This window comes from Saccopteryx leptura, chromosome 11, assembly GCF_036850995.1.
Source record: "Saccopteryx leptura isolate mSacLep1 chromosome 11, mSacLep1_pri_phased_curated, whole genome shotgun sequence".
Lineage (NCBI taxonomy): Eukaryota > Metazoa > Chordata > Mammalia > Chiroptera > Emballonuridae > Saccopteryx > Saccopteryx leptura.
In genome coordinates, this window is record NC_089513.1 from 40,194,849 (window position 1) to 40,216,171 (window position 21,323).

General features: G+C 40.3%; 1 protein-coding gene across 1 annotated transcript in view; it reads left to right on the top strand.

The window, feature by feature from the left end:
* The window catches only part of CHST9 (carbohydrate sulfotransferase 9), a 258,283-nt gene extending 251,572 nt beyond the window's left edge, over positions 1-6,711 (top strand). Inside the window, exon 5 of the mRNA XM_066353444.1 lies at positions 4,390-6,711. Within this exon, the coding sequence (XP_066209541.1) occupies positions 4,390-5,481 (1,092 nt within the window). The 3' untranslated portion in view covers positions 5,482-6,711. The remainder of the gene's footprint in view (positions 1-4,389) is intronic.
* The last annotated feature ends 14,612 nt before the right edge of the window (positions 6,712-21,323 follow it).

Below are 21,323 nucleotides of genomic sequence, written 5' to 3' on the forward strand. Positions count from 1 at the left end.
GATCATCTTCTAAGTACCAGGCACTGTGCAAGGTACCAGAGATCCGACAAAGAACAAGAAAGCTAAGACCTCTGCAGTCATATTCTAGTGCAAGAGAGGGGATGGAGTGGGAAAAGACAGCATAAAAGTAAATAAAGTTATTTCACATTTTGATAAGTGCTGTGAGGCTAGAAGCAGGGTTCTGTGAGAGCAAATCTCAGACGGGAACACAATTTCGACAAGGTAAACAGGAAACATCTCCCTATAGAGGTGACTTTCTGAGAGCTAAAAGAAAAAGCCAGGCATGCTGGCTGCTAAGACCTTGGATAACAAAGAAGAATGGTCATAGAATTGCAAAACTGGAAATAACAATGACCTGGACGGTCAGATGATGGTGGTCAGAGAGATAACGGAAGTGGCGCAGCTCCAGGGACGGCAAGGTCTATGTCAGGGGTCGGGAACCTATCGCTCGGCGTGAGCCAGATGTGGCTCTTTTGATGGCTGCATTTGGCTCGCAGACAAATCTTTAATAAAAAACATAATAACGTTAAAAATATAAAACATTCTCATGTATTACAATCCATTCATTTCCTACCACTCATGTTCATGGTTGCAGGTGGCTGGAGCCAATCACAGCTGTCCTCGGGACAACACCAAATTTTTATTGGATGATGCCTAACATACACGGGTCATTGTATGGCTCTCACGGAATTACATTTTAAAATATGTGGCGTTCATGGCTCTCTTAGCCAAAAAGTTTCCCGACCCCTGGTCTATGTGAAGTAGAGAACACTGCTATTAAAGGTGAGGTGGTCGAGGAACAGAGAGTTCAGTGGGCGCCAGAGTCACTACACATACTGACAAGAGTGGGGATGAAGAAGCCAAACCTGTGCTAGTAGCATGGAGTCTTCAGTCCTCAGTGCACACCGTGGAAAAGTCAAGGGTAAAGGCAAATGACCGTGTGAAGAGGGGCAGGGGAGGTTCAGCAGAGCACATGTATTGTACTTTGCATAAGCAGAAGATTTTGCCAGAAGAGCTGTTCTGGGAGGAGCAGTTGGGATAGAAGGAAATAGCCTCCCACCTTCTGGCTTAAGGAACAGGTGGTTCGTGTAGGCCAGGGGTCCCCAAACTTTTTACACAGGGGGCCAATTCACTGTCCCTCAGACCGTTGGAGGGCCGGACTATAAAAAAAACTGTGAACAAATCCTTATGCACACTGCACATATCTTATTTTAAAGTAAAAAAACAAAACGGGAACAAATACAATATTTAAAATAAAAAACAAGTAAATTTAAATCTACAAACTGACCAGTATTTCAATGGGAACTATGGGCCTGCTTTTGGCTAATGAGATGGTCAAAGTCCGGTTCCATATTTGTCACTGCTAGCCGTAATAAGTGATATGACGCGCTTCTGGAGCTGTGATGCGTGTGTCCCACGTCACCGGAAGTAGTACTGTACGTGAGCGACGCCCCACTTTACAGCGCCACCACATACAGTACTCCAGGAGTGCTCCTCTCACTGACCACCAATGAAAGAGGTGCCCCTTCCGGAAGTGCGGCAGGGGCCGGATAAATGGCCTCAGGGGGCTACATGCGGCCCGCGGGGCCTTAGTTTGGGGACCCCTGGTGTAGGTGAAGCTTTGTCCTTTGAGAAAGCATAAGGGAAGCAGAGTGTTGGGGGCCAGCCAGGTCTCGCTGAGAGGAAGTCATAGGAAACAAGCATTCCAGGAGTCCCTGGAGATTAAAGGGGAATTTGATGACCACAAGCAGTAGGTGCAAAAAACACAGTGGAAGTCTGATTTTTTCTGTTCACACGGAGGGAGATAACTAATTAGGGCATAAACAGGGACACATAAATTACAGTCTGGGTAATAATGGAAAATACTATTAAAACAATAATAATAGCAGTTATTATTTATAGTAGTTGAAGAAATAACAGAAACACGGTGGCATTTTCATCTTAGGCTTGGATCATTCCTCATGCAGTCTACTGTTAACCCCATGATCTTTCAAATCTCAAGTCAAATTTTATATTATTCCTGAAAATATATGGGCTACAAGTCACTGATCAGTGTAAAGAGGAATTCAGAGTTTTGAAGTCATCCTGGCAGCCTCTGGGAAGATAGCAGACAAATGGTTTACAGTTTAAAATCGTGGCAGCTGTTCTATGGGGTTACACAAGATGGTGTATGGTGATCAGGGGTTACTCACAGAATCTTGCTCTAGAAAGAAGTACCCTCTCCCTAAGAGCTCAGCTAGTAGAAGAACTCTGATGCCTGGAGCTGGCTCTCATCCAACATACTTCATTCCTCTGCTCTTTTGCTCAATTTGCTAGAAAATATCTAATCAGCTTTAAACACCTAAGTTCATTCATTCTTTCATTTGTTCATTGAACAAATATTCTAGAGCAATTGCTATAGGTTATATAGACCATTCTAGACACTTGGGAATGCAACAGTAAATATACATCTACCCTAGAAAATTTTCCCTCCACTTCCCCCGCCTTTAGGCTGGTGGCCCATGCACATCATTTATTCATTAGTTTTTCCAGTAAGATGCTGACTGCTTAATATGTGTATCTCCAATCCAGTCTTCTCCTCAATCATTCTTTTCAAATCTAAATGAGATCATGTTACATCTCTGCTCTCTAAAAGCTACCTAGTCTACCCAGAGTAGAAGCCAAAATTCTTACAATTTCAGGCCCTATTAGAGGATGCCACCTTTGTAAATCCTTTCTTCCATATCTTTCTTTACCCAATCAATGTGAAAGTTGTAGGAAGGATGTAGTTAAATGATAAGGAGCTGATAGAAGGGCTGACTCATCCCATTGAAAAGAGAACTAATTTCTAATTCTACTTTTGATACAATTGTATATATACTGCTCACAAAAATTAGGGGATATTTCAAAATGAATGTGAAGCGATAAAAAAAGCATTTGATTTTTTTTTTATTAAACAAGAACATCAGAAAAGTAAATAAGTCAAAGAACGTTTTTCAGTTATGCAAAAGAGATACAAAACCAACTTTTAGAAAATGCACTATACAAAAGGCTGAAAGTACTCAAGTATCTGCATGTTCTCTGAGCCCCTAATTTTTGTGAGCAGTGTAGGAGGACAGCAAGTAGACTTTTCTGGGTTTCCCTAGTCATTCTTCATTTGGGAAGGAAAGAAGATCTCACACATGAATGAAATATGATAATGTAACTATAGGTCTTAAATTATTGTGATAAATAAATTTATAAAAATAAAACATTGGCCTGACCAGGTGGTGGCGCAGTGGATAGAGCGTCAGACTGGAATGCCGAGGACCCAGGTTCGAGACCCTGAGGTCACTAGCTTGAGTGCAGGCTCGTCTGGTTTGAGCAAAAGCTCACCAGCTTGGACCCAAGGTCGCTGGCTCAAGCAAGGGGTTACTCAGTCTGCTGAAGGCCCGCGGTTAAGGCACATATGAGAAAGCAATCAATGAACAACTAAGGTGTTGCAATGAAAAAACTAATGATTGATGCTTCTCATCTCTCTCCGTTCCTGTCTGTCTGTCCCTATCTATCCCTCTCTCTGACTCTCTCTCTGTCTCTGTAAAAAAATAAAAAAAATAAAAAATAAAATAAAACATTGTCCAAGGGTAAAAATACTTTGTGCAAGTACTTGGAAAACTAAAGTTGTCAAGGTTTTATAATTAGTCTTACTACAATTTTAAGTTTTAATTTATGACTTTGAACTAGTATTACAAAATGTCCCAAAACAGCAACAGAAATTTCCATTCAAATATAGCTACATTTTGTATCTACATATAGGTAAACTAATTAGATCAGTGCTGGAAAGTAATATATTCCTTACTAGCTCAAGAATCATTGGCCTACAAAATGATTGAACTACTATTGTCTTACAGCAAAACTAAGATAAATATTCAGGGTCCTTTCATTTCCATCTTATAAATGCCTTTTTCTTTATTTTTTTTAGGGGGGAGGGATATTTTGTAAGGCTATGTAATTAATAACCATAGATGCAAAGATAGTACAAAAACAATAATGAACTTACGAACATAGATTCAAATCAATAACTAACTTATATCCCCATAATGTTCAGATAATTTAGCATGAGAAAATTAATTAGTGTAAGGCAGCACATTAGCATTAAATAAATAATGACATATAAGTAACCCAAGTATATATAAAATGTAATATGAAGTTTTGATTCAAAGTGATACATGGATACCATTTTTTATTGTTATGTTTTTTATGAAGAAGCTTACTACAAAATGTACATTTAGCAGGCTTTGCTAAATTGTTCTATACAGTTATATAAAATGTGCTTTTCCTGGTAGTATTTTAAAACAAATATGTTAACTTTCTTATCAATATAACCACATTTATGAATGTGCTTTCAATATTTCTCCTCTATTTTAACAGAACTCCAAGTTTCACATGCCTGAGGATCCCAAAGAAAAAAAGGAAAATCTTCTACATAACTCTGAGAGATCTGCTAGGGTCTTAACAGAGGCCGGTCACTCACAAGGAGAGGATCAACCTTTGGATAAGACCGCAGGGTCACCAACCATTAAGTTGACTAAAAAACATCAAGGAACTAAGACCTTTTTCAAGAAGTTCAGAGAAATGAATTGGCCATTGGACATTCACCCTTTAAACAAAAGTTTAGTCAAAGACAACAAATGGAGAAGAATTGATGCAACCCAAGAGAAACGCAGGTCTTTCCTTCAGGAGTTTTGCAAGAAATATGGTGGAGTAAGTCATCCTCAATCACATCTTTTTCACATGGTATCCAGGATCTATGTAGAAGATAAACACAAAATCTTATATTGTGAAGTACCAAAGGCTGGCTGTTCTAACTGGAAAAGAATTCTGATGGTACTAAATGGATTAGCTCCTTCAGCATACAACATCTCCCATGATGCAGTTCACTATGGGAAGCATTTGAAAAAGCTAGACAGCTTTGACTTACAAGGGATATACACCCGTTTGAATACCTACACCAAAGCTGTGTTTGTTCGTGATCCCATGGAAAGGTTAGTGTCAGCATTTAGGGACAAATTTGAACACCCCAATAGTTATTACCATCCAGTATTTGGGAAAGCAATTATAAAGAAATATCGGCCAAATGCCTGTGAAAAAGCATTAAATAATGGATCTGGAGTCAAATTCAAAGAGTTTGTCCACTATTTGCTGGATTCCCACCGACCAGTAGGAATGGACATTCATTGGGAAAAGGTCAGCAAACTCTGCTACCCGTGTTTGATCAACTATGATTTTGTTGGGAAATTTGAAACTTTGGAAGAAGATGCCAATTACTTTTTACAGCTTATTGGTGCTCCAAAAGAGCTAAAATTTCCAAACTTTAAAGATAGGCACTCTTCTGATGAAAGAACCAACGCTCAGGTTGTGAGACAGTATTTAAAGGATCTGACTAGAACTGAGAGACAATTAATCTATGACTTCTATTACTTGGACTATTTGATGTTTAATTATACAACTCCATTTTTGTAGTCTGCATTCATTTTCTAAAACACTGTATTTACTTCATGGTGATGGCCTTGAATCAGCCCACTGTAATTTTCCTATAATTCTATGTATAGGAGAAATTTAACTAAGTGCAGTTTTCTTGATTTAATGAAGACTTTTACCAAATAGTATGACACCAATTGGTGCAAAGTTATAGGAAAATTACCTAACAGAGACATGTAAACAACTTGAGTTATTCTAAAATGTTTGGAAAAGAGCTGCTTTTGCATTATGGATCATATTACAGAAGCAGTAACCTAGCCAGCTGCTACATTAGCTACAACAACCTCTCATAATGATAGGAAAAGGGATCTAAAATAGCATGAGTGAATGTCTCCATGCTGGAATTTGTTGTGTAACGTGCATGGATATATTTTTAGCAGTCTGTGGCATATTAATCAAACATTGGATAGTTTTCTTACACCCCGGAAATATTTCTATAAACTTCAATGGTTAATCAATTCTGAAATGATATTTTGGACCTTGGCATTTTACTTTAGGTTGGAAGGTATTATGTGATTTACAATATGGAACTATGGCAGAAAAACCAGATGAGGCTATGGCTTTGTATATTTGAAAGCCAATAAAAAATGTACAACATGCTAAAATCAAAGCAAGGAAAACAACCTCCCTCTTCCAGAAAAACTTTAGGGAATTGATTCTGATTTCTTTTGAAGCTTTCATGCAGAAACAAAATAAACACAACAACTGAAGTTCTTTGCTTCTGAAGAGGGAGGTTAAGAAGTTTAAGCCTCATCAGATATAAATGTGCTCCTAATTCTGGTTTAATTGGTGGGGGAGGGGTGGGGGGAAATTGTTTCTGGATGGAATAATCATCAAAAACAAAAAATTGCCACTCTGAACACTCTGAATACAAACCTCAAACAATAACAAAGTTTTATAAGAATATTATTTGAATCAAAGCATCATGTGCATAGCTTTGTATGTGTAATGTACACTAAGAATAGCTTTTGTTTTCAGTCTAATTATTCAGCTTGGGAATGACTGCTTGAAAACTAATATACCACTTCAAAGATAGGTTATGTTCTAGAGAATAAACATAACAAGAGCCCCTAGAAACATTTTTAATAAGCTTATGCATAAACAAATTAAGGTATTTTTATTTTAAGTTTAAATATTCTGTACTAACAAAGTCAAATAGCATTGCATTCAAATATTAAATCAAAGTCTTTGGAAAATAAGACCATGTGTTTGTCACCCCTGTGAATAGTTGTAATTCATTTTGGAAACTTTTTCTAATGCACCCTAAAGTAGAAGACACATTTGGATGGGAAATTCATTTAAATTGGTCAACTGTTACCCTGAGTTAAGCAAACCACATGTCATTCAAATCTTGTTTAAATGCACTTCTTAATCATGTTCCTTATCCCAAACTATCATTTTTATCACTAAATATTCAATAATGTCTCTCGAAGAAAAGTAGGTATTAAAATTTGAATATTAATAGACCAAGGTAGTTATAGTCATACTTATTTCATTTTCATTTTTCATATCATGGCTGGGTATTCATTCTTTATGCACAGCTGTCCTATCCAGCGGGTCAAGGCAATGGGCTGCCAGACTGCAAGTATTAAACCTTCTAAACCAGCCTTTTACCACGTTTTTCCTCCATTCACTCCTGCCTCTCTTAAGCTCTGCTCTCTGTGTTTAAGGAGTTATACTCTAGGAGAGTAATCTAAGTCATGTAATTTACATTTTGCTCTATCTTGTGGAGTGAATTCCTAGTAACTGAGAACGTTTAAAAAAAATTTTTATGGAGACAGTGAGAGAAAATAGAAAATAGGTTAAGAAGCCTGAAATTGTATTCATATACTACACAAAATAGTTTCAGATGGGATCTGCTGTAAAGGATAGAGCACTTTTCTCAAAGTTATTCCTAAATCATATATGGTGCAAACAAGCAAACAAAACCTTTCTTTTCATAACTGGGGAGAGAATAAGTGGAAACAAAGGTCCTATCTCTCTTATAGTTCTCATGCTCTTGAGAGGATGGAGTGTGCATGTACGTGCTTGTGTGTGTGTGGATATTTTTTGGTGGTAGAGAAGAGGGGTGAGAAGAAAATAATGGTGTGCAATGCTATCAACACTATTCTATACCTTTTGCTATATGGACACCTTTCCAGACACTTTCTACCAAGCCTGTGTAATCATAGGTGATGCCTCAGTCATATTAAGGCCAAAAAAAATTAGTCATTATCCTGGATTCCTTATGGTTTTAAATACCTACTCGATCTATCTCTGCTGAATCATTCTGCTTTGCAGAGACCAGCTCGTGATCACCTTTGCCATTTCTGTCCGTGTACAGACCCCAGATGTGAGCATCTCTGCTTCTTTGGACAGAGTCTCGTGGATTTAGATTCCTAAAGGCAAGTTACCAAATCCAGACTCGTCTTCCAACATTCCCATTTTAACATTAGGATGCTGTAAGTCTAATTATAAGTCCTCTCATCAAACCCTAAGGATCTGTTTTGTTTTTAGACGAACAGCAACACCCTGAGTGGGCCCTTTGCTCTGTTAGCCCCGTCTGGAATTACTATTAAAGTAATAAGTTGACAATTAAAACCACAGTATTTAACCTGGTAAACTACCTATAGATATGTATTATTGATGTGATTGTTCCCAGAGACGGCCATAAATATCAATGAAAATGAATGTACAGGACACCCAGCTTCCTGATTTTCTCACGTGTGTTTGAAATGATGCATTGCGTCAATGGTAGTGTCAGGCTGCTTGCTAAATTCTCTATTCGTGGTCTATAAAATATGATCCTGCCATTCAAGACCTACTTGGACACCAGTTATAATTATAAAGAGGGAAAAAAGACACTTACACTTTGTTCATGAGTCATCATTATTCTTCAAAAAGGTGTTGTCTTCTAAAATATATAGTGTTTAGCTGACGGAAATTTACACACAGATGCAGAAATTTTTTAATATCAGAGTTCTATTTGAAATGATTACTCGCTGCCTTAGTAGAACTTGGAATCAGTAAGCTGGGGCTACAGTGAACATCCTCCCAAGGGAAGTTCTCCTTTGGCCTCTTGGAGCATCTTCGCTTCTAGGCCTCCATGGAATATGGCAAAGCAGACACTTTGCCTATGATTAACATCCCCAACAGGTTCTAATATTGAAGAATGGTTGGCCAGAGGCCTTTAATAGTAGCTCTACTGCCTAATAACCTTAAACCAGGGCTAACTCAGTTTAATCTTACCCTTAGGGTTATACTTCCTCCATCTCAATCTTAACCATTATAATATTCATTATCATCGTCATAACAAAACATTCATTACTTTAGGGTCTGACATGTCCCACCACCATCACCAATATATAATAAAGGAAACTGAAGCCGAGTCTGGCTGAGTGACGTGCTGAAAGACGCAGCTGATAAGTAGGTAAGGAGGCAGGAGGGACAGAAGCAGCCAACACCGTCACCAACTCTCAGACTACTAGCAGCTTATATATTTCCTTTCGCTGTCTCTTACTTATATTCAGAAAAGGAAAAGGCAAGAAATACATTTGGCCTTTTGAAACTTTTTAAATAAAAATATGGCCATATAAACATGTGCCTTGTTTAGCTAGTCAGTGACCTCCATTCAAATCAGCTTATCCCTTAATTCATGACAAGTTAAACTGTCAGATTCAAAGACTTTATAAGAAATTAGGCTCCCCTCCCCCCTGCCCCGTCTTTTTTGTTTTTGTTTTGTTTTTTTATCCCCCCCACCCCCATGGATCATAAGACACAATGTTTTTAAAAAGAAAGAAAGTCTCTGGAACAAATTCAGCCAATGAAAACAAAATATCATTTTGATAAGAAAGTCCAGACAGCTACAGGAGTGGGTAAGGTCAGGGGAATACAGTCCAAAAGGGAAAGAATCGGGCCAATTTTCCCAGTGTGAGCATTTGATGGTCACTAAGGTGGGCGTGGCTCAGCAAGTCAGCTCAAGTGAATGCCCCGCAACCTCTGATAGAAACCAGGCAGTTGTGCATGGTCTTTTTCCTGAGTTCCCACCCCCAGGATTGGTTTCCTTGTTAGATGACCTGAAACTGACTAGGAAGGATTATAGAAAAGAACAGAGGAGCAGATCAACTTAAACCAACTGGAAAACACTAAAAAAAAGTCATGATAAATAAGTGCTCAGCTAGGAGTGGTCATACTTTTCCTAATCCTGGGGGATACCCTACCTGAGGAAGGCCAGTGTGAATACAACAGAAGGGTATTGCCTCACATGATTTACTTCTCAAAATTGCTTACTCGCTCATATCTTAATTCTTCACTAAGACCATATCTTTCCAAACAAATCCGTGTAAGCAATCATTTCCCCCCCATCTCTAAACCTTCCGTCCAAGTCTTACACTCTATTTGAAATACTCTCCCCTCTCTATCTGGACATCTATTTCATGTTAATTCACCAAGGAATCTCTTTAAATTATTCAAGTTTGAAATCGTACACTTCACAAGCTCTCTGATCAACAACAGAAAAAGGCAAAATGATTTTCCCTGCTGTGACATGTGTTAGATTCTTCTCTTACCAAATAGATGCAGACATTCCTTCCCTTACTATTTCTTTTTGCTTCATTAATTTTTTCACTTGTTATATCCTTCTTTATATGACTATAAAATCTCTATTGTCATTGGAATGTGTTTTAGGTCTTCCAAGAGGAAAGGAACTGTGTCTGTCTCACACATTTTGCACTGTTCCTAGCAAAGCACTGCATGGAAAGTTACTTTGATAAACGTTTTTGCTGACCTGGTTTAACGGTTCCTCCACAGCTTCTCTTGGTGTATGATGTGTGTTTTTCTGCCTTATAACTTTCAGGCATCTATAGGATCATTGGATCTAAAGAGAAAACACTAGGGCAAGGCAATTGAGGGAAATGATCTACTACACACCTTTTCTTCTTTTTTTTTTTATTCATTTTAGAAAGGAGAGAGAGAGAGGGAGAGATAGAGAGAGACAGAGAGAGAAGGGGGAGGAGCAGGAAGCATCAACTCCCATATGTGCCTTGACCAGGCAAGCCCAGGGTTTCAAACCAGCAACCTCAGCATTTCCAGGTCGATGCCTTATCCACTGCGCCACCACAGGTCAGGCTACACACCTTTTCTAAAGTGGTAGTCATACCTTAACCCAGTGGTAGTCAACCTGGTTCCTACCGCCCACAAATGGGTGTTCCAGCTTTCATGGTGGGTGGTAGCAGAGCAACCAAAGTATAAATAAAAAGATAGATTAACTATAGTAAGTTGTTTTATAAAGATTTATTCTGCCAAACAGCGAAAATCCGACATAAAGTACTTGGTAAGTAATTATTACTATATGCTTTAACTTGCTGTAACTCTGCTTTATAAATTTTATAAAGTAAAGTTACTTCCCTACTTTATAAATCACCATTACTGTGGAACCAGTGGGCGGTTAGAAAATTTTACTACTAACAGAGATACAAAAGTGGGCAGTAGGTATAAAAAAGGTTGACTACCCCTGCCTTAACCTAAAACATAGCTGTGAATACAGTAATCTTTTACAGTTCTAAGATGATGTATTTGTTTATTAAGATTTGAGAGGTAATGTTGTTAAAATGCATGATCTGGTTAATATGAAGGCCATTTGCTGAGCACTTATGAAGTATCAGACACTGGCAAAATATATACGTTAATTTAGTGATGGGAAGAGTATGTCTAATCCTTATTTAAAAAATGGAAGTTATCTATTTTTCAACCCATTAATTTATGAATGAAAAAACTAAGGTCAGGAGAGGTTTAATGACAAGCCCCAGAGCCTACTTCCTGGCAAGGGCTCTCTGGCTCCAAAACTGAGACTACACATGGCAGCTACAGATCAGATCTGTAGGCAGATATGTTTGAATTTGGCCTACAATGCATTTGATTTAATATTTGTATTAGTTGCCAACATTTTAAGATTAGAACTCTTTTAGCAATGATAGGGAATTTCTGAGACCTTGCATGTTCCATGCCTACCTAAAAACAGGCAGATTTGAGGTCCGCTGGTTTAGAGAAGCCAGAGACCTCTCATTGTTCATGCCCTCACTCAGCCATCACCACTCATTGACCTTACCTGGATAGCCCCTAAGTGTCCCAGTTTTCAACTCTTGCTCTGGGGTGTGTGTTCTTTCATCCACCAAGCTCCCCAAGGAAAATCGATTGCTGAACCTTTTCTTTAAATATATTTGTATTGGGCAACCTGTGAGTTCATCACATTTTGGGTTTACTTATCCTCACTCAAGATGCTGCTTGTCTTTGGTCTTATACCCAGTGGAATCGCCAAGCAATATTTCACTGTTTGAGGAAATCGCTTTTGACCAACAACAAAGATATTGGGAGAAATCCAGTATCTTTCTTTGGAATCTTTCTGTCTTAGCCACTGGGTCCCTTGGTAACTACATTTCTCTTCATCTCATTTAGCAGAGGTGAGTCATTCTCTCAGGCCCTCAGAACCTCAGTGGCTAGAAAAAAACTAGCTCCCACTGATGCATCTAGACTGCTGTTCCATAACTTACCTTCAACAGTGGCTCCTGTTGGGAAGGTGTCTCCACTCTTTCCCAACTCTGAAGATTGCCCAGTTCCCAGTTTTCTCTGAGGATATCCCTATCTAGCTCATACAGTCCTCTCCCCCCCCCCATTTCTGCTACTACCTGGGTGACTCTAGCATCCTCAGTGACACCCACTGTCTTTGCTGCTTAGTGCTCTATTGTCTTCCTCTTCCCACTTCCGCACTTAGAGAGCCAGAGAAAACAGGAACACCGCCAAAGGAAACAACAACAATGACTCCTGCCCCCCCCCCAGAGCAGAAAACCTGTGGCAAATTTTATAGAACTTTATTTTATCTATTCATTTTCTCAAAATATTTCCAAACTTTCCAAAAAAAATTTTCTTCAGAAATATTATGAGCTTAATGGTACTCAGAACGCCAGAAGAAATAACTTAAAATGACAGTATTATTAGGATGATTGTAATTTTTTTCCTTAGGGCAGGGGTCAGGAAACTTTTTGGCTGAGAGATCCATGAACGCCACATATTTTAATATGTAATTCCGTGAGAGCCATACAACGACCCGTGTACGTTACACATTATCCAATAAAAATTTGGTGTTGTCCCAGAGGACAGCTATAATTGACTCTAGCCACCTGCAACCATGAACATGAGCAGTAGGAAATGAATGGATTGTAATACATGAGAATGTTTTATATTTTTAACATTATTTTTTTTATTAAAGATTTGTCTGGCAGCCAGATGCAGCCATCAAAAGAGCCACATCTGGCTCACGAGCCATAGGTTCCCGACCCCTGCCTTAGGGGGAAAAAAAATCAATCCTGATTTAGCTTATCGGTTCCTCAAGAAATAGTGCATAGGCCACCTGTGTGACAGTTCTCCAAAATTCTTAGGTTTTTTTGTTTGTTTGTTTAAATTTATTGGGGTGATTTGCTAAAACACAAATTTCTGTACCCCACCCAAGATGTGCTGAACTTCTGAAACCCAGTGGAAATTTTCTTTTTCAACCATCTCCTGGAACAAGTCTTAGGCACAGTAACATTTGAACACCACTTACGTGTGTGTAATTTTTTAAAATCCTAGTTGATTATAAGTGATAATGAAGCCTGCTGCCTTCATTCTGTCACTTTGTTGGAAAGTTAAAGACTCTCAGCTCAGAGACGGGTCACTGGGTATTCATCCCAAAGTCCTCTAGGGTTCTGACCAGGGGTGAAGAAGAAACTTGGCATCTGAGGTCCGCGCAATGGAACAACTGGAGCTGAAATGATGAAGTGAGGAATGGGGACAGCCCTGGGCCTTACCCAAACTTTCTGAAAGTTTTCAGGATGAACCAGGGAAATGGAAAGTTTCCCTTTTGAAACACAAAAGACTGAAGGCAACTTTGGCATCTCAACTTCACACTGGTCAAAGGAAAGACCAATAAAAAAATTAAAAAGCCATTTTTCAAAGTGACCTGAGATGATGGAAAATGGAAACTATTTGCTATTTGGGTAATTAGTTTGAAAGTAAGTGCCCCAAGAAATATTGTGCAATTTAACTTAAGCGGTAAGAATGTACATTTTCTTGGACTTCCTTAAAGACTTTGTCTCTTCTACCATTCTATTAGCTTGAGTCATATGACACTGCCAGCATTTGACTGTCTCTGATGTACAAACACAGCCCTCTCACCCGGTTCCACTAATAGCTCCACTGCTTCCTCCCCAGTTCTAGCCACAGTAGCACTGACCCAGACTATTAGAATTAGCCTCTAAAAGAAGCCTGCTTCTTCTCACTCTTTCCTTTTTTCCCCTCTTTCTTTTCTTTTTAAAAATTTTAATTATGGTAAAGCACACATAACCTCGAATGTACCGTCTTAACCATTTCAAGGGGTTTAAATGCATTCTTGCATGCAGCTTTCACCAGCATCCATCTCCAGAACTTTTCTCATTATGCAAAACCAAAACTTCATACTCATTAAATAGTAACTCCCTTACCCTCCCCTCAGTCCTGAAAACCACCATTCCACCATTTCTGTCTCCCAGAATTGACTCCTCTAGATACCTCATGGGAGTAGATTATACAGTGTTTGCCCTTTTGAGACTTAGCATAATGTCCTCAAGGTTGTAGGTATGTCAGGATTTCCCTCCTTTCTATGGCTGAATAATATTCATTGTACATGTAACTCCTCCCTTTAATCCAGTCCATACGCTTTGACAGTAAACATCTACAGCATTATTTTGCTCCCAGCTTCCTCTCGCCTGGCGTCAAGGCCCTCAGCAATACAGCCCTTACCCTATGTCACTGGATTACTGCATCAAACACATTATTATCCACACTGAACTACTACAGTCTTTGAAAGCATTCTTGCTTTCCCCCCTTTTTTTGTTCCTATTATTTGCACTCCTTGATGTGTCTATTTCTATTCTCTCTTTAATGAGCTCATCACATAGGATGGGGGGACACAACATAACACCATCCCCCCACCCTTTGCCCCTCCTCTCCATGCCCCCCCCCACCATGGCCATCTCTCATTCAGTTCACTCACCCACTCTGCCTGGGGGAATCTCTTCTACTGTCTTTGCTTTAACTTCACCCACAGGCTGATGGTTCCCCAGTCCCTCTCTCCAGCCCACACAACTGTCATGGACTTTGACTCAGACTTCCTGCTTCCTGCTGGACCTCTTCAGCTGGATGTGCCATTAGTGCTTTCAAGCCACACGACTGAAGTTGAATTCAGCATCTCACCCCAAACGCATTTTCTCCCAGTTTGATGGCATCACGATTCATCTACTCTGTCCCCCACATTGAGAACCAAGGCGTCAAGCCAGACTTCTCCCTATGCTGACTGCCCATAGCCATAGGAAAGCCTGCTAACTTTGCCACCTACATTTTTCTCAAGCCTCTCATCTCCTATCCACTCTACTATGAACCTAATTCAAACCTCACCCTCTTTTACCTGGAACAATGCAAGCATTTCTAGCAGTGCTCCCATTTTTGTTCCTCAACACCGTCCTGCACACCGCTGCCATTGTCATCACTCTAAAATGCAAATCCAGGCCTGGCCTTTCTCTATTAAAACTTCTTAGTGACTTCCATCATCCAGCATTTGCTTTCTAACATGCATGCAAGGTCCTCCATGATCCCAACCCTTCTCCAGTCACGTTTTCTGCCAATTCCTGCCTTCTTGCTAGAACAATATAGAATGGTCATGATTCCCTCACATTACATAATTTTCTACCACCTGGGTCTTTACTCATGTTATTCTTTTTGCTGAAACACCCACCTATCCCCACATTTGTCTCCCCAACATCTCCTAATCCCTAAACACAGCTCAGGGAGGCGTTCCTCGCCTCTGGTGTGTCCCGCGTGAGACACAGCTCTGAGCAGCGGCATGATACTGAGAAGCAGTATTCTATGGTGGTTAAGAGTCAGTAAGAACCGGATTTGAATTCCATATTTTCCACTTTTACACTTTGGAACCTCTTCAATTTATTTAACTTCTCTGAGTGTTGGTTTTCTCATTTCAAAAATAAGAATAGCAATGCCTACCTTGTAAGGTTAATGTAAGAAACAAAAGGGAAAATGCTTGTAAAGCTTTTAATACATGCTTACTAAATTATAATTATTGTTATTGTCACATTTGATCATATGTATATTTCTATATTTACATTTATAGATTCTAATTATTTATGTATGCGCCTGGCTCCCCCAGAAGACTGAATTCTTGTTCATTTTTATAACCCCAGAGAAGGCACTTGATAAATATTTGTTGAAGAAATAAATGCAGCGCAAATCCCGCACACCTACCCTAATGGTCTCATAGCTCTGTGTCCTTTTAAGGCACATGCTGATTTTTATCATAACAACGTGAAAATGTGTCCTAACTGTTCCGTTAGATTCTATGTTACCTGCAGGTAGAACCTATGTCTTACTCAATAAATGTACATCTAATTGAATTTTGGACTTCCAAGTATTGATTCTTTTTAATAAGATAATGGTTTAAAATATCAGGCTTCCTACCCACAACATAAAAACAAATAATAAAATTCCATTACTGGGTGACCTTCCGACCCTTTCTTTCCATTAGTGATATGCTCTGACCAAGCTGAGCTTCCGTCTCCTCAGCTAAGCCACACTTTTTCCTGCCTTGGAACCTTTCTACGAGCTAATCTAATACCTCATCAGTCTTCAGAAAACCTTTTTCTGACCCCAGACCAGATTCAGTCATTTGTAATTACTTTTTCAAAGTGACATGTTTCCACTGGGAAACGAGAAGGTTCCCCGCACCAGGGAAAGGCTCTGTCATCTCTCTGACTTTTTCCTTAGCACTAAGCACGTAGTCAACACTCAGCAAACTTGTGTTGAGCAACCGATGAATAGAGCCCTGGATTTCAGTCTTCCTCTCCCCTAAGACATTGGCAAATGCCGGACTGAAAGGGACTGACTACACAGTCATTCATTTACAACTATATCTTAAAAACTGAGTTACAGGTGCTCAGAGGCAAAGTCGTACGATGGATTCATTCCAGAGCAGGAAAGACTGGGATAAATTAACAGATGACCTCTCTTTTGTCCAGATGTGTTAACTGGTCTAATTTAACTGGGGAGTCAGGTGGTGGTGTAACTCTTCCAAAAATTGAAATGAGCAGGAGAAGAGCTTGAAGAAGTGTTGTCAGCTTACATCAATAGTCAGGGACCCTCCAGTTCCCGAATGCCGTCTTGCTAAACTGCTGACAAGCTGTATTCATTTCTGGTATGGAGTTCATTCACACATCTGTTGCCTTCCAGGCATTTCTCGCCTGCAGTGATGTTGGATGTTTCTTCACCTGTATGATCTCTCAAGCCTCAGAGCACCCCTGCCTGCAGTATTCAGTGAGGCTCCACATGACCAAGACTTCATACTCTTGGCAATAGACAAACACACAACTCTCCACTAATGCAAGTGAACTCATAAAGTTTATGAAATAGACTTTTTAAAAATTTTATTTTTCCGAAGTGAGAAGCGGGGGGAGGGAGGAGGCAGAGAGACTCTCGCATGCGCCTGACCAGGATCCACCCGATGTTCTACCGCTGAGCCAACCGGCCAGGGCTGTGCAATAGACTTTTACTTTTGTATTTCCCATTCACGCATGAGCAAACATAACTACTTATTATTGTTTAATCTGGGTGTTTCAGAGCCACGCCCTCCGCACATTCAAGTCACATAAGTGAGCTTCCTTTACGTTACCGCATAGGGTAGCTTTGGGAAGAACATGTTCCAAATGATCCTTCTGTCAACAAGATCTATCTACTGTGAAGGGTCCCCTGTGCCCAGTGAGGAAAGCCAGTACATCAGCTGCAACCTGAAGTCTTGGCAGCAGCCAGGGCATATTGGAAATCACTGCTGAGTCTTTTCCCAATGTCACCATGCCTGCTGGGCCACTGGCTCACAGATTCATTGCTCAGTCCTCCTGTGCTCCACTGAAGGACACTGGAGGCTGCTGCATTTCCAGGGCCCCTGATTCGGCTGGCTCTGGCTGGGCTCACACAATGAAAGGCACTAGCAGGAGACTGGGGTCCAGGAAGCAAGGAGCTGGCCCATTTTTCTTCTGTTTGTCTTCTTTGCCTGATGCCCAATAGCAGCTTGCAGCTCCTCTTGCATGGTTCCGGATGTCCTACCGAGAAAACCACTGCTGGTGTTTGTGCAGCCTGTAAGTAGAAGAGAGTTTATACCCTATGCCATTTTGATCAATGGAAAATGTGACTATCTAGGTGTATTATTTCTTCTTTCTTTCCTCAACAGACAGTACTGAGACACTGTTCATACATTTATTAATGGTTCTACAGCCAATAACACTGAACTAGATATCACATCGTCCATAGGCCATCATCCCTTCCCAGATTCACCCAAATGACCTTCCCTCTGCTTACTGAGATTTCACTGCTTGATACAGGATTAGCATTATAAGACCTCTGCTTCAGATGCTGTTTTCTAAGGAACCTGACTATATTCATTTCCTAGGACTGCTGGAACCACATACCAGCAACTAAATGACTTAAAACAACAGAACTCTAGTTTGACCAGGTGATGGTGCAGTGGATAAAGTATTGGACTGGGACATGGAGGACCCAGGTTTAAAACCCCCAACGTTGCCGGCTTGAGTACGGGCTCATCCAGCTTGAGCACAGGGTGTCTGACTTGAGCATGGGATCACAGACATAACCCCATGGTCGATGGCTTGAGTCCAAGATTGCTGGCTTGAGCAAGGGGTCACTCACTCTACTGTAGCCCCACCCCCGACCCCTGATCAAGGCACGTATGAGAAAGCCTTCAATGAACAACTAAGGAGCTGCAACGAAGAATTGATGCTTCTCATCTCTCTTCCTTTCTGTCTGTCCCTCTCTTTGTCACCAAAACAAAACAAAACAAAACCAGAGCTCTATTCTCTCACAGTTCAGGGGGACTGAAATCTGAAATCAAAGCTGTAGGGTGGTTCCTTCTGGAGGCTCTGAGAGTTTGTCCCACGCCTCTGTTCTGGCTTCTGGTGGCTCAACAGTCCTTGGTATTTTTGGCTTATTGCTTCAACTCTCCAGTCAGTATCTCTGTCATCACACGACCTTCTTCCTCGTGTGCCTCTGTGTCTCTGTACATGGTCTACTTCTACGGGCACCACTCAACTGATTTAAAGCCCACCTTAATGCAGCAAAACTTCATCTTCACAACTAATTACATGAGCAAAAACTCTATTTCTAAATCATATTGCCTTCCAGGTTTCCAAAGAAACACAATTTTTTTAAGAAGATACTGTTCAACACAGCAAATGGGCTACACCATTTGGAGCCAAGACTGAGGTAATGGTAATCCCCAGAAAGCAGTGACAACACAGTTACTAAGGTTTTTTGCTTGTGGTTAGTTAGTGTTTCGATTAGATTCAAGTGGAAGGTGAATTACTAGAATATGCAGTGTCTGGACAATGATATTTATAAGGGTTATGGAGTGAGCTGACTTTTTTTTAACAGCATTTGAAACCCTGAAACGGGAAAATGATAGCCTCACGTTGGCCTACTGCCAGTTCAATATACAACTTCAAAGCCATAAACCTTATGGCTTGTTTGAAATAGACTCTCAACTCTTAAAGCAGCAGGAGAGATTTGTTGAAAATCAAACCTAAGATCAATCTACTGAGGACAGTGCTGAATTGTACAGCCTCAGTAGTCTCTTTATGTCAAGGTCAAGGCCCTGAATGAGGGAGAGACACTGAGATCTAGATAGGAAGTCTTTTTGTTGGAAGAGTCAGAGAATCTTGAACACCCAGATTAACAGAAACAGGAAATAGCCTCACCTGCCATGAAGATCACACAACATACCTGAGGCAGGTATAAGATGATATTTGTCTTCCTCAAGATCATCCATCACTACCACTTATGACTTCCAAGTTGATAATTATGGTCAGCACAGCCCAGCAGAAAAAAAATTATGAAATACAAGAGTTTGCATGTCAGAAACATTGTAGGACCTCACCAATACATTCTAGAAGGAATCAGGGGAACCATGTGAAAATGAAATTTGAAGGTGTTGGATAAACGAGAACAAGGTGAAGTACGAGGTTCGATAGGGCACAGTGATACTTACTCATGCTATTCTGGCAAAGAGCTAACCATAATGGTTGGAATGGATACTTGAATCTTGGATATGATGATGGCCTGTAGAAAATGAAATGGGGATGCCAGAACTTTTTGGCACAGTGCTGAAGAAGTTGTCAAAAATTTTAAGATGTGTGGATGTTAGATTGGACTTCATATGATAAGCCCTATAACACACCATTGGACTATGATAACCATGACAGACCACAGACTTCTCCCTTCTCTAAGGCATTGTAGAAAGCACTAGTGAGTGAAAACCAGCATTTTTGAGAAGCTCAGCAAATTTTTCTGGGCAGAACTGACAGTTGAAGATGCTGGGAAATAACTAGGCTCTATAATTTCCCCAGGAATGATGGGTGAAAGGCAGGTGTTCCCTTAGCTTCCTAAGGTAAAGTAGATATGATTACCATAATGGGTAAGAAGATTGGAGTGGCCATCAGGGGTTTGATCTGCATAGATCTAGGCAGTGGTTAATAGATCATTTGTATCTAAGGATGAGACAGCTGGACAGCTGATCAAGATGTTACTCAGTCTGTGTAATCAAAAAAATTGGGGCACCAAAGAGCAGATGGTAAAATCCACTGCCTCAGTGGAGAATCATGAAAGTTCATGAAGTTTCCAGACTCACGTTGGTATACAGAGAGAGCCCCTTGGTTGATGAGATCACATCCCCTTGAGGAGGGACCTTGAGAAACTACTGCAAGAATACATGGTAAATATCACCCCAATATTTTCATAGGACCTGCCACCATTTGCTAAGGTAACTGTGCATTGGGAAAATGCCCAGACTTTCCCAGGTCTGTAAGATGCAAGGTCTTAGCTGTCACTGATACCTGGGAACCAAAACATCATAAACCTCCAGCTAGATTGAGGCATCTGGAGACCTGCTAGTCAGTGAAATTCCAACCTGTGTCTGTTTTCCAGTCAGTCCAATGGATTCATAGACTTACTCATATTTATTTCTTCTGCCTCTGCATTTGTAACTGGAAAAGATATATTTAGATATGGCATAATTCTCCCATTGATCCACTTAGCTGTGGAGTCAGAGCAATTATGATAGGAAAAGACAAATGGAATGCCCTGACACTGCATCCAGCCCTGGCCCAGATGCTGAATCAGAAGCAATACCACATCCCAGGAGGACTGTTAGATTAGCCCTCAAAGACTTAAAGGATGTGAGGGGGTGCTCTCCATTATATCCCTATTCAAGGGCGACTGTAATCTGAACCAAGTGATAGCTGGCCTGACGTGATATCTTTGCTGTGAACAAATCAATATAGTCTCTGACATCTGGTTTGTGGATTGTGATCTAATGAGAGCATTCTTCTCCTTCAGTAGAAAAGATCAAATACAGGCCACCTTCACGCAGAAGTGATAGAATATTCACGGCCTGGCTCCAGGGCTATGTTAATTCTGCTGGCTTTCTGTTGTGGTACGGTCCAGAGGGACCTTGACTATCTTCACATTCTGCAGGTCATCACATTGGCTCACTAAATTGATAATATCAGGTTAATTTCCCCTGTAGAACAAGAAACAGCATGTTCCGCTGATGTCCTAAGAGGATATATATATAGGCAACAGACTGGTAGATAAACCCGGTAAAATTAAGAGTCTGACACATCAGTGAAGATTTTCGGGGTTTGTCAGTTCAGGGAGCTAAATCTACACTTGGCCCAGGGGTCAGAGAAACTGGCCGAGGCTAT